Raw genomic sequence first — 13,914 nt, 5'->3', positions numbered from 1 at the left:
AGAAGAGAGTGAACGAACTGCAGACCAGCCGAGTTTCAGTGTTGGCGCATTCTAATGCAAATAGTACAATTATCTCCGTTCTCGGATGGTAATAAATTATGCAAAACAGCATGGAAACTAAAGTGTTCATACAGTGCGCAGACAACAGGCATGCAGGCCATTTACAGAACACCGACATCCGGCAGGGGGGAAGAGAAACAATGGACGATCGTTTTGGGGTCTCACCGTTTTGGGGTAAGATCGAAGCTGATCGCACGCAGCGTTTTGGCTAGTGCCGCTCTGACGGCGATCATTCCTACGCATCGCGGTTCCGTTCGGGCCGTCATGGGGAACCATATTTCACCATTGCTAACAGTTCCGGCAGCAAACAGCAGCATCTTTGGCAGAACCCATACTACTTAGAGCACGTTGAAGGTCGTTCGTTTCACGGCTGATTGCAGTGAAAGGTATGCAGATATCGAGCGAGTCGTGTATAACAACGATTTGCCTAGCTGAAGGTATGTATGTGTGACTCAGGGTGAAGGGAAGCCGATTTACGAGAAGAGAGATGTAGAGAGTGATGAGAAGAAACGGCTCCAACGAACGATGTGCGCGAGATAGTCTCCAAAAGGGAAGCCGTCTTCGAAGAGTCGCCGATAACGGTAAACGGAAGCAAAAGGGGAAGGCACAGGCACTTTGAGGGGGGCAGAAAAAACGGGCACGGACGGTCGAAAGTAAAGGTCGGATAGCTATCGTATGCTCTCGCTCTTTTGCCTTCGAGCTTACTTAGTACGAACAAGAGCGCAAAGGGGGGCCGTCGATGTAACTGATCGTCGAGTCAGCGTATTTGTCAGCCTTTCTCAACCTGTTACACGGACACATTAGCTTGTTAGTTTTCAATAAAGCAAAGAATAAATTTATGTATGTAAATTCGACTGAATAGCTATAAAGAAGAGTTTTTCCTTCGCCTTCGTACAACGACGTACACGGTATTAGACACAGTGAGGCCACCGATTGCCAAAACGGAACTGGTTGAGAAACACTGGCTCGTACTTCCACATTTTACTTCCCACCCGTGCGCTGGAGAACCCGGATCGGCTCGTACATTTTCATTTACAAAGTCGACGGCAAACGGTGAGCATCGCATTTCTCTCTCTCTCTCTGCTGCTCTCTTCAGTTGGTTGCTGATCACGGTGCACGCTGCTGCTCACGTGAGACAGAGAAGCCCCAAGTGCATTTTCAGGGGGCAAACTCATTGGCCTGTTGCCTGTAGGAAACGGAGCCGAAAGCTTAAAGAAGGCATACCAGAGCCACAGTAACAGTGGAAGCGTAGACGTCAAGACGGTGTATGGTACGGTACACTGTGGTTAGATTTTGTTCCCAGGTGCGTGTGCATGTTTCCCCCTTATCGTGTGTGTATGTATGCGAGTGTTTGTATATGTGTGTGTGCGTGCTTCAAATGCTTTTCCCCCACTACGCGTTCCGGTGCGCACGTAGCTTAGCGAGCAACAGCAGCAGCAGAAGTTGGTGGGAAATACAAGCGGCAGCGGGTGCGCACGGTCAGCCAGTGTAACAACCCTCGTGCAGGCAGGCAGGCAGGTAGCCCGGCGGTTTTGCCACCTAACCCCATTCTTCTGCCGTTGCCGTTGTAACGGTTCATAGCGTTCGCCGAAGCGAGAAAGCCTACGTGAGGGAAAGAGATATAGAGAGCGCTCGCGAGAGAGTGAGAGAGAGAGGGTGAGTGAGAGCCTGGAGCAACCCTCGACGAAGGTCGGTAGTAGTAGGCACCGTCGTCCGTTAGTCGATTCGTCGCGCGGAAAACTCACGCTCACCTGACAGTTGGAAAACGACGCGTGGAAAACGGAGCTCGCGTGCTTTTCGGTCCCGACGGCAGCCAGCCAGCGTCCACGTACGCAAACAGTCCGGGGACGGCAACAGTCACAGTGGTGTTGATCGATCCGATATCGCGGTCTAGTGTGTCTGTGTGTGTGTGTGTGGTACTGCGGCAACCTCGTTCTCACATCTTTCCCACATCTAGTGTTCATTGTCATTGTCGTGCTGTCAAACCCCTTGTTGTTGTGGTTGTTGTTGTTGACAGGGGTAAATTAAAAAGAAATCTCACACCCTCACGCATCCCGGAGACAGTTTTTGTTCCCGCCCCCTGTGCAGCACCATTCCATGTGGGCAAAGTATAGTTTCTGGCCGTTTTCGATCGCTGGTACGTTGGTGGTTTGTTATCTGTGCCTGTGGTATTGTTTTTTTTTTTATTTGCCTTTATCGGCATGCGCGAGTCGGACGCATCGGTTCGGAAGGAAGAGGAGGAGGAAAAGGGAGCTGGTCGCCCTCTTCGGTGTGTGTAAAGTGTCACAGCAGCAGCGTGTATGGTCGTTTCGGTGCACCCCCTTAGTTTCCCCTTTTAGGGGCCTTTCATTGTGTACAGAGAGTGGCGAGGGCTTATCAGCGACTAGAATACGGTGGGGGTTGAGGGCGCCCGATAAGAAAGAAGTCTCCTCCATCTCCATCAAGACTAGAGAAAGAGAGAGAGAGTGTGCGTGTGAGTGGTTAGAGTTAGTGTATCCTACTCGATCGTAGTAACCACAGGTCGGGAAAGCGCCCTCTGTGCTAAGGTTCGCGCAAAAGCGGTGGAAATTGTGCGCTTTCCTTGAACTGTTGTGAACGTGGTGCCGTTGCGTGCTATTGCGTGCATAGTTTAACTAGTTTTAGTGAACCAAAACACACATACACACATCGGTTTGTACACATTAGTTGGTGTTGGCGCTACTGCGCAAGAAAGCAACAAACTGCGACACACCTGCGTTTACTGCTGTGGCAAATATTGACCGAACCAAACGCAAATTGTTGTTCTTGTTTGCAGAAGCGATTTCGCATAGATATTTTGTTCATATACTGATGTTGTGTGCGTGTTTTTCTATGTGTGTGTGTTTATTTGTGTATGATATCATCAGTATCAGTATTGCCGAGTGCTCTACAATCTTTTCTATATCTTTTCTTTTTTCTCTTTTTTAATTATACTTCCAATTTCCTTCATTCCTTTACCCTTCGATCCCCAATTCCCACGCCACTACTGATAATGGGACTTCCCACTGACACAGCTAACACCTTCAAAACTCGCCCCCCCTCCCGTGCCATTAACTACTATTTTTGGTTGACAAAAAACAACACATTCCCCGGACCACCAACCTGGCTGTTGGTCAACTGCATAGAAGCAGCATTCTAACTTCACCTTACCTCTTCAGTCTAATCCTCTCAATCCCCATACTGGGCTAGAGACGTGTGTCTGTGTGTGTGTGTGTGGGTTTGATAGAGTTGATAGAGTTTTCCGGGTTCCCGGTGTCCCTTCAACGATACAAAATTCAAATTCCTATCCCCCAAACCCCAACCTCCTCTCCCTATTCTAACCCGTGTTCAAAGCGTGTTGTACAGAAGTGCCTGTGTAGAGCGCGTGTGGTCCTTCTGCCCGGCAATTCTAAAATCCAAACACCTTCCTTACCCGATCATCGCCGACCGACCAACCGACCGACCCGACCGCCACGATGCCGCTGTTCAATAAGAAAAGCACCAAAATATCCAATCCTTCGCCACCGATGACCAAGGACCCGCATGCGTACCACGATAACAACAACTACAAAAATCCTCCGATCCCAACAGCGCCCACGATCCACCACGACAGCATGAGCAACGGTGGCCACGGCGAGTCGACCGTCACCAAGCCGCAGCTGGTGTTCAACTGCCAGCTGGCCCACGGCAGCCCGACCGGCTTCATTACCGGGTTCGCGAGCGTCAAGGAGCTGTACCAGAAGATTGCCGAATGTTACGATTTCCCGATGGATGAGGTAAGTGAGCGTCGAGGTGGAATGTTGGATGTGCTGTCATGCTAGCACGGGGCTTATTAACAACATTATCTTATCTTGCGCTCTTGCGCTGGACACCCATCCGACGAGGTGATTCGCCCAATGCGAATTACCTTTGTTCTGCGTCACTCGGCGATGTCACACTGGAGCTTTGCACACTCGAGATACCACCACACACCAAACGGCACTTGAGTGGTTGTCGCGGAACGGCCGCAGGCAATCGATAATAATGAGCCATATTAGTCCCGGGTCGTTTAAAGATGTACCGGAAAGGAACGAACCACTCGGGACGGGAAAGATCGCTTTAAAGAGTGTTTAAATGTGGCAGCGCGATTATCGGGGTAGGTTGTAGGTTAGCCTACATCTACCGTTTCTTTGGATGGGCCCAAACAAATACAACCGATCGCACGATCACTTAATAAATGATCGTTTAAAATGCAAATGGAAATGCATTGTTAAACTAAATTAAAACCCACCGTCGTTTCGCATTATTGGCATTTACAAGGTTTCGGGGGCTCTGACACAGTTGGAAGCTCATCGTTGAACGCATCCTAATTGACCCTCGGCGCACACGCGGGCCATAAATTCCACGGGATTATTTTATTTCCTTCCTCCCAAAATCCAATTGCTGGACCTGAACCACGGAACACCTAACGTTTTGTGGAAGGTTGTTGTTGTTGTTGTTCATGCGCGCTGGAATTGCATAACGGCATTCCCCGTGGCCGTGGAGCATTATTGCCGGTACACCACCCCACGGCGCTCGGTGTGTGTTTATGCAGTGTTACGATGGTTTGAATTTTTCGGGGCCTCCTTTGGAAAATGCCGGAAGCTCTGTGGAAAGTTCGGTTAATCGAGCAGCGATTGCGTTCGTTCGTGTGCTCGCGTTGCTATAAAACCCAAATTATTGAGCCCATTGACCATTCCGGGGGAACCATTGTGGCAGTCAAGTACAGTCGGGTCGGGTGTCGGGTGACTTTTGGTACAAAAAGTTTACCCTTAAATGCCATAAATCTGGACGCAAATGGGTGCGATCGATTCCCATCGCCCGAGGTGTGAACAACAAGTCCCGCAAATTCTCACCGTCTATGAGGGGAGGGCTCCCCTTTCCCTCCCCCCCTCCTAAAAGTGGGTTGGCCGGGGCAGCAAGAAATTTGGAAAATCGAAAAAGAAAAGACTTAAAGATACATCTCGATTCCCCGTTGGGAATCCAAAATTGGATCAATATATGAGCCGAACCCGGCATTTCGTCGGTGGGCATTTTGGGCTGCTTATGCCCCCCTCCTATCCGCACCACACTCACCGTCTGCCGTACGCGATTAGGACCCTACCACACGCAAGCGCACCTTCCTCTCCCTCTCTCTGTCTCCCCAGCGGAGTGGAGGCGCGTGGCCAGCCAGCAACCTGTTTCGAGCAAACGTTTTCTTCTTCTCCTCTGTTCGGTGCTGCTTAGGTAGAGGATTCGCCAAATTGAGGCCACAGGTTGTGCATCATTAGCGGGTTTGAAAAGGCAGAGAAGAAGAACAATAAAGAACCGCAGATCTTAACGCGTTCGAATCGATCTTAAGGAGGCTCTCTCCTCTCTCTTCGGGTTCGGATCGAACAGAAGGTCTCCAGCCAGCCACTTTAATTGTATAAAGGCGCTCCGATTGCACGTGAGATGAGCGCCCGTTGCTTGACCGACATTCTTCCGACCGAGTGTGTGTGGTTGAACCATTATTATGACAGCTTTTAATTTGTGCCCGGTGGCCGACCACTGTAAGGGAATTGAAACAGTTCGGCAGGTGGGTTTTTTGATGTACGTGATCTACCGAAGCACGTAAACGCCATTCTTTACACCTTCATCGCATCGCGTCCATATTTCATTATATAGCACGATAGCATGCATTTCCCTCCCAACAAAAGAGGAAAACAAACGGAACGACTTTGAATGCATTTTGGAATGGGGGGGGCACCACTCCCTGGTACGATCGAGCCAATGCCGGTAGTTGCGGCGTCGGTGCAATAATGCGGAACGTGTGAATTAAATCGCTAACATCGTTAAAACGCACCTAAGCAGTGGAAAATGCATCATTTCCCTGCTGGCAAAGGGGAATGCTAAAAAGGGGTTTGCAAAGGGTTTGTTCCTGTACAGGGGAGAACAATACCTAAGCAAGATGTTAGCAGAAGCTGGTGTTTGGTGGTGTAACTTTCGTTGTAATGAGATGTTAGCTCTAATCTAGTGCGAGAGATAAGTCTACATAGATTCGCTTTCGGTGCGATAAGCAGTCTCCAACACACTGCTCTTCTTGTGCCGTGTCTCGTGGCCTGAGGTGAAAGTCCAACCGATCTCCGATCTCGATGCCGTCCAGTGCCGTTTTAAACAGATAATTGACGATGAATTCGTTGCAAAGCTGCAATGCACAGAAGACTGCGCTGCGAAGGAGCAGCGAAGAAGCAACGAAGTTTAGCTAAATAGGCTTTCGATCGTTAGCGTTTGATTGCAGATTCAATCAGCCAGCCCGCTCGAATGAAAAGGATCGAGGATAAATAGATAGCAAGTGGAGGAAAAATGGTAAATAACTTGCCGCTAGCTCCATGTGTGTCTGTGGGTGTGTGTGTTTGTGTCCATATCTGATGCATCTGCGAAAGGTGAAATGGGCGAAAGATAAATGGAAACAGGGTGGGGGAGCCAGAAAACTGTAGGAAAAGTGTCCCGAGCTGAGACGAGTTTTCTGTTTCCAGTTTTCGCTTCCAGTTCCACCTTGCCAGTCGTTGTCTCGTTTGGCGCGTTCCACTCACACACACACAGACTCCAAAACTGTCCAAGCGGTTTCGTGTTTCGTTAGACTGCAACAAAGTGACAGGGGCAGAGAGGGGGACACAACCAGCAGCTCTGGTAGAAATTTGTGCCCGGAGTGAAATTAGCAAAGTGGCTCCGGGGACCCACCGTCCCCGAAGCGTCTAACGACTTTCTCCTCCGGAGTCCGGAAGACAACTCGGGGAAGAGAAGCAAGACCGACCAACACTGGATCGGTTTCGTGTACTCGGATCGAAATTGTAAGTGATCGCCTTTGTGATCGGTCGGTTTAAAGGTAGTGGAGGAACCATTATGGAGGAACATGTTTGCTAAAGAGGTGTATCTCGATTGAGTTGCAATCGGCGCTGCAACTTTGAATTGAGATTCTGCCCGCTGTTTCTCTCTTATTAGAGCGTGGAATAGGATTAGCGCAACCCCTCAGCAATGTCCGAAACTAGACTAGAACCAGTTACCGAGCTAAACCGGGTTTGCGGCGCGGGAGCGACCCCAAAATAACAAGACCCCATCCAGAGCCATGTTCAAATGCAACTCCTCCGTCCGTCCGTCCGTGTGTGCAGCAAGTAGTTTGTTACCGTTATAGTTGGGCCCGTTCGAGCGATTAGACTCGTAGCCGTGTGGTTTTGCTTTCTTGCGCGTAGAGTGCAGTGCAAGAGGGCAAACATCGGGTCCTCGCGAACGTGCCTACGACAGCATGAAGAGAAGAGGCAAAACACTACACCAAACAATGCGTGGGGATTGCGCATTTGCATACATTGCAGGCGGCGGGTGTGTTCGACGAGTGTGTGTGTGGTGCCATTGAAGTGCACGTGCACCATTTTACTGGGATGAGAGATAGACGCGGGGCTTATCTATTGACGTGCCTTTTGTTTGTTTGACGGATCTTTCGCGCAATCTGGTCCGTAGATATAAACGCTAAATTTAATTACCAAAAGCACATGCACACACACACACAAAGGTTCACAAACACATGAAGCTCGATAGTTGGGCGACAACAACGGCGTGTGAAAGGTTGCACATCTTTGATGTTTTTTTTAGCTTGTTTGTTGCTTTTCACTGGCAAGGTCTCGTCGTCGCCGTTCGGTTCAATTCAATTAGAAAGTAACTTCATACTACTGCTAACTGCAACCGCAGCTCTAGCACCACCCGAACGGCCCTCGGTTCACACACCTCGATGAGGGGCGATGAGGGGCGATTGGTCAGCCGGTGTGGCGGTTTTTGCACCCATGGAACCGTCCACCATATGTGGGGCTTCGCTGAAAATATGTCTGCGTGTAGGTTTTGTGTTTGTGCTTCTACTCTTCTTTAACCTCCTCGCTTCCCCGCAGCGAGGAAAGCTAACTAAATAATGAGCAAATAATGCTGCCAACATAAAGCTAATTAAGAATATGTGCAGCAAGAGAGGGGGGCGAGGGGACACATGTTGATGTCTATCTCAGCTTAGAAGATCGAAGTTTTGTGGTGCTTTGTGATCAACTTAAATGATAAACTAGGAAACAGTGTGCAATAAAACCCCGTGTGCATTATGCATTATGCACCCTGCAATGGGCTGAGTGGTAAGGGAATTGTTCCGTTTATGGTATTTATGATAGCACTCGTTACAGATTTCTGATAATCAAACACACCATCAAGACGAACCCCAATCTAATTGATTGTTCATTCAGATGCAAGAGAAGAAGACCCCTTTGCAACAGACGAAGGTGTAAACGTACGACCAATAATAAACTAAGCCTCCAGACATCCCCCCTTACGGGACAAGGAATCACGCTCTGTTTGGCACGGTCTGACCTGACCTGAGCCTGAATGTCGCGCTCGAATCTCTCACTACGGAAAGCCCTCGAACGGTCGGACACAACAGCGGTGATTGCAACAACCTGCCTAGGTTGGTTCCGCCCAGTTGGAGCCACTTCCGCTTACTCAACACACACACACACACCAATGAAGCTGCAAGAGGTGGGGTTTAAGGCTGGTATAAAAATGGTGAGGAGGGGGGGGGGGGGAAGGTATTTAATTTGTGGTGGACAGAGCCGCGAAGTTCAACGCACGCACGTCCGAAATCAATCCAAACCGACCGGCTGGTCAACGGCTGCGAGCAACGAGATAGATGGATGATCATGATGATGATGATGATCGTGCGGATGGTTGTGGATGGAATTTAGAGGTGGAAAACTTTCCAGACCGATCATCGATCGTGTGTGTGTGTTTGGTGGGATGAAAGTGCATCGAAACGTAACGCAATGTGCAGCGCCACCGAAAGTCGTGTGACCGGTGACCGGTTGTGCGTGTGTATGTGTTTTTTGTTTTACCACTGGAAAGGTTAGAGCTATTCGGTACGCTTCTCTGCACCGCGCTGTTGGCATCTCAAGGTTAAATGTTGCGTTTTATTAATAAGCTAGCAAGAAGACAGTGGGTCAGGAAAGGTATTGACAACTCTCGATCGAATGATCTTTTCGTATGATGGTTGTTGTTTGAGAAGATCGATGTTTGAGTGCCAACACACGTGCCAACCGAGAACAGTCTATGTAGTGTTCCATCATTACGATCATACCTGAGTAAGCCTAATTTAAACACAAGCTAACAATAATGACTGAAGATGGGATTGATTGACTTGTGACGAAATACGTTCGCAAATTAGCTGCCTTTCCTTGTTACCCCTTGGTTGATGAGTGGGAAAAACAATCTATAACAGCACCCTTACCACCCGAACGGATCGTTCGATCGATACATAGGGTTACATATTCTCAAACAACTCACCGCCGCACACGCCACCACAGAGCCGCGTAAAGTCCGATCCGATCCGTAATTTACAGCAAAACAAAAGCACAAATCCACGAAAAGCCTATTAGAGTATGGGCGTGTGTAACAAAAGGGAAGCCAGAGAGAGAGAGAGAGAGAGAGAGAGAGAGGGGATGATGGAGTTGGAACTGCTCAAAATTGGAAGGAAAGCCAAAACGGCAACGGACGAGGAAATTCCCAACCACCACCACCACCAGCAGCAGCAGAGAGGAGGTCAGTGGAAAATAATGTCGGCCAATTCGTCGGCCAGGCGAAGAAGATGGCACTCGTGATGAATTTTCATCTGTCCGCCGCCCCCTCGCTCCCACCTCCAGCAGCAAATAATAATAGTAATAAAAATTGCGCTGCTCACGTCAGCGCGTTTTGGGGGAGGGCGTGGAGTGGAGTGGTATTGGGCTGATGGCGCCACGTGTGGAGACTGGGGGAGGAAAGTGGAGGAAAGAGAAAACAATAGCAAAAAACAAGACGCTGCTTCAAAATTTGTTGTGTTGCGGAGCTGTTTGCCGTTTGTTGGACCAATGGGTCAAATTTCCCTCCCCTCCACCGTCGCTCCACCGGCGTCACTTTACCTACCCTTCCGCGAGATGCGCGAGAAGATGATGATGATGGCCGCGAGAGCGGCCTAGTATAGTCGATGATCCTCACTTTTCTCGAGGGTGCCTCAGTATGCACGAGCATCACACAGAGCATGAAGCACCAAACTGCAGTCGTTGCCACGGTGTGGATCTTTCGAGACACGTTTTTTGGGTTGTGTTTGCGGGCGTTTTGAGTGATTTGAGAGGCTGCTAAATTCTGCTGGTGCTTTTGATAGTTTTGCAAAAAAAACAAGACCGATAGTAGTAAGTGGAGAGTGAGGGAGCGAGATTGCTACCCAGCGGCGCTCGAGTGACGTGGCTCGATCGTGACGATCAGTAGCTTTACGGTAGTGTTGAACGATTTCAAACTTACACACAATTTCCTCCCTCGTTTCAGATTCTGTTCTGCACGCTGAACTCGCACAAAGTCGACATGAGCAACCTGCTGGGCGGTCAGATCGGGCTGAACGATTTCATCTTCGCACACAAAAAGGGCCGCCCGAAGGAGGTGGAGATCGTCAAGTCGGAGGACGCGCTCGGTCTAACGATCACGGACAACGGTGCGGGTTACGCGTTCATCAAGCGCATCAAAAGTGGCAGCGTTATCGATCGGATCCCTCACATACAGGTAGCGTGATTGGTGGTGATGTGTGGTCACCAACCGTGTGAAACCTGAGCCTGCGAAACACGCTTGTGTACGACGCTCTCTTACGTTTCCATGCATCGATTGGTTCGAATTCCAGATTGGCGATCACATCGAGAAGCTGGACGGGATCAATGTGGTGGGAAAGCGACACTACGAGGTGGCCCGCATGCTGAAGGACATTCCCACCGGCTCCACGTTTACCATCCGCCTGGTGGAACCGATGAAGAGTGGCTTCCAGGGCATTGCGCCGCGCAAGGGTACGGCCGGCAGCAAACCGGGCAAGCAGGGGTACGGCAGTGGCAAGGAGACGCTGCGGTTTAAGGCCAATGGAAATGCAGCCATCGAGGATGAGGTATGCACCCAATGCCGCGCACACCCATGCATATATGTAACAAGCAATAGATCGTCAATATTAACTCTCTTTCTTTCTCTCTCTTTTCCCTCCCGAATGTTTCAGCACGATGATGCTACGCAATGTGGAATTGATGCCATTAACTCACTGCTCGACTCCTTCATGGGAATCAACGATAGTGAGCTAGCCACGCAAGTGAGTAGAGCCGTGTCCAAACAAAAAAGCTTTGGCCCCCTACAAACCATGATGTAATGGAGCTGTGTTGTGACGCATCTTCTTGCCTTACAGATCTGGGAACTAGGTAACAATAAAATCAACTCAATGGACTTTGCGGAAGCGATCGATGCATCGGACCTGGAGGCATTCGGCTTTACTGACGATTTCATCATCGAGCTGTGGGGCGCCATCACGGACGCACGCCACGGACGATACAAAAGATAGAGGTGGAAGATAGAGGAAGTGTCGGCGCACCGGAAGTGTCGACCGTGTGAACGGGGAAGGATATGTCCTGGCTTGAGCTGATACTACGAGCATTTACACGTGGAAACGAAGGCAGCAATCGATTAGACGAGAGGCGCTCATGAAATGTGATGTGTTTTAAACTACTACTACTACTACTACTACTTATTAATATGACTATAACTACCAATACTATGACCTACCATCATTAGAATACGTTTACACGGAGTGGTTTATAACGTCGAAGGGTCCGCTTCGAAGCCCTTCCAAACGGTATTCGGATAGATAGTCGACAGAGATCAGCGTGTGCAAGATAGAAAGAGAGAGACAGAGAGAGAGACTCGTGATAGAGAGAAACGGTGTAGTAAGCGATACCGCTACACACCGCCTGATTCGACACGCCGACAAGTGTGACCGAAGCATTCCCAATACGTTCCACTATTTAAGGGCTCCCCACCAGGTCCCCTCCTATTAGGTAGATTGGATAAGGTTTCAAAAATTACCACCCACACAAGTACCGCAAACATTCCCCCTTCCTTTCGCGTCATATAAACATCCCACAGAACCCGTCCAATGTTTCTCCCTGCATTGAAGGTGGGATACTACTGCGAAACCACACAACGAACCCCTTATCTTGCCCCGTTTTGCTTATTGCAAGTGGTGTGGTGTTACGAACGAAGAAGAAGCAGCAGCAGTGTTAGTGTTTTAAAAGTCTGTAAAATGTTGTAAAAAAGTGCTTTGTTAGGAAATGTGCAACGAAATTGGGCGTGCGCGCAAGCAGAGATGGCGCGATGCGCACGATTCGCGCATGATGCGTGGCCGGTTTTGTTTTTGGTTTGTTTTTCCTATTTTTTTTTTTTTTCGCTAGTAGGGATAATGAGGAACTAGGAAGGGCAAATACACACAGACACACAGACACATATACAGGTAAAACAGGTAGGGAACAGATTGTACTCTCTCTCGCATGATAAGCGTTGGAGTGAAGGAACAAAAACAGAAGTATTTTAGCAAAGCAAATCCATATGCAATCGTGAAGGAATGCAAATAAATATTTAATCATAAGGTGATACAAAAAACAACTATTTTTGTGTTAAAATGAGTCATTTTTGTATTTGTTTTTTTATTGAAAAAAAAAAATAAAAAGATGATTATGATGACAGTTTAATACGCTTCATACCCTTTGTCTTTACATGGTACGTATAGATTTTGGATTTATTGTTATACAACGTGTCGCACGCCACTGTTTCGGATGATTCATCTGCTTGTTGTTATATATAAAGCCAAATTTCTTGCTTCATTGTTGCAAATTTATGATAAAAACCGTGCTCCATTCACATACTGTCTTCCTTCGCTGCTAAAATCCACTGTGAATCAACAAAAGCTTCCGTAACAAAAGCTCCACAACAGCAAGCGGAGCTTTCCGAGTTGCATGCAACCCCTTTCCCACTTGCACGTTACTGTGGCGATCGCATGCAAGAGATGTAATTTAAATCTTTCTTCCGCTTTGTACACATTTCCTTTTTCTATGTTTAAACGCATAAACTGGCCATACGGGATATTGTTATAAAATTGTAAACGGACACACCGGCACAATCATGCACACAGCGCTACACACACACACATCAGTAATTAAACTTACCATGTACGCGTATGCTTTCAGATGTCGGTAGAAAGCATTTGCATCGCGGCTACACTCATTTTAAACGGTCGAAATTAATTTCCCCTTCAATGTTTTTGGAATGTTTCTTTTTTTTTTTGTTTTGGCTTCTCTTAAACTTGCATAACCCCCGAATATACACAACAGCCTAGCGTTGATAGTGTTTTGCTTTGCTTAACTTGCTGACAAAACTGTGCTCTTTTTCGCTTTCTCTTCCTGAACCGACAACAAACTGCCCATGTACAACACACAATTAACGACTCCAAATAAAATGTGCTCCGTAAGTGCGACGAAAGGCGAAACATCACATTAACCCGCGGGTTCCTCGCGATCGGAATCTGTCCCGGTGGAAGATACAAAAAAAAATGGAGAAAACAAACGCGTCGATCGCATCGGAATCTGACCTTTAATTACTTCCGTCCGGTGGTGCTGGTTGATGGTGGCGCATGAGATCTGATAACCTCGCGCAACCTCGAGTGCACGACCCTTTCACCCGATGATCTCGGGCGTCCTTCATGCCCCATCCCTTTTGCTTCAAGTGCTTGGGTGTGCGTGTGTGTGTGTCCTTATTTGATCATAAATGCCCCCAACGGACATCGAACATTTCATGGACAGGACGGGTGTGTGTGAACTTGAAAATCACCAAACAAGCAATAATGCGCTTCTGGCCACCCGTTGCACCCTCTCTGCGGGGCCGGCATTCAGGACGTGTTCAGTACTTGCAAACACACACATAAACACACCCAATATGAAGCGCACCACGCCCGACCCACTGACGAGCGTG

The 13,914-nt window shown here is 48.5% G+C and overlaps 1 protein-coding gene across 5 annotated transcripts; it reads left to right on the top strand.

The window, feature by feature from the left end:
- The first annotated feature begins 1,084 nt into the window (after nt 1-1,084).
- On the top strand, nt 1,085-12,552 carry LOC1269554 (PDZ domain-containing protein GIPC3). 5 transcript variants are annotated; one of them, XM_308197.5, is made up of 6 exons: nt 1,085-1,363; nt 3,093-3,833; nt 10,414-10,644; nt 10,760-11,014; nt 11,120-11,209; nt 11,303-12,552. In XM_308197.5, exons 2-6 carry the CDS (start codon nt 3,534-3,536, stop codon nt 11,453-11,455), a joined length of 1,029 nt encoding a protein of 342 aa, XP_308197.4. In that variant the 5' UTR covers nt 1,085-1,363; nt 3,093-3,533; the 3' UTR covers nt 11,456-12,552. The 5 variants fall into 5 exon arrangements, with proteins under 5 accessions (XP_308197.4, XP_061499862.1, XP_061499861.1 ...); XM_061643878.1 differs by lacking the exon at nt 1,085-1,363 and adding an exon at nt 1,380-1,574; XM_061643877.1 differs by lacking the exon at nt 1,085-1,363 and adding an exon at nt 1,380-1,578.
- Nucleotides 12,553-13,914: the final 1,362 nt, after the last annotated feature.

Source organism: Anopheles gambiae, chromosome 2, assembly GCF_943734735.2.
Source record: "Anopheles gambiae chromosome 2, idAnoGambNW_F1_1, whole genome shotgun sequence".
NCBI classification, from domain to species: Eukaryota; Metazoa; Arthropoda; class Insecta; order Diptera; family Culicidae; genus Anopheles; species Anopheles gambiae.
The sequence above is the reverse complement of the archived record's forward strand: the minus strand, read 5'-3'. Positions and strand labels throughout refer to the sequence as shown.

Coding starts and splice junctions, on each gene's coding strand:
- LOC1269554 (XM_308197.5), top strand. CDS start 3,534: ATGCCGCTGTTCAATAAGAAAAGCACCAAAATATCCAATCCTTCGCCA. Junction 3,834..10,413: donor ACGATTTCCCGATGGATGAG/GTAAGTGAGCGT, acceptor CCCTCGTTTCAG/ATTCTGTTCTGCACGCTGAA. Junction 11,015..11,119: donor ATGCAGCCATCGAGGATGAG/GTATGCACCCAA, acceptor CGAATGTTTCAG/CACGATGATGCTACGCAATG.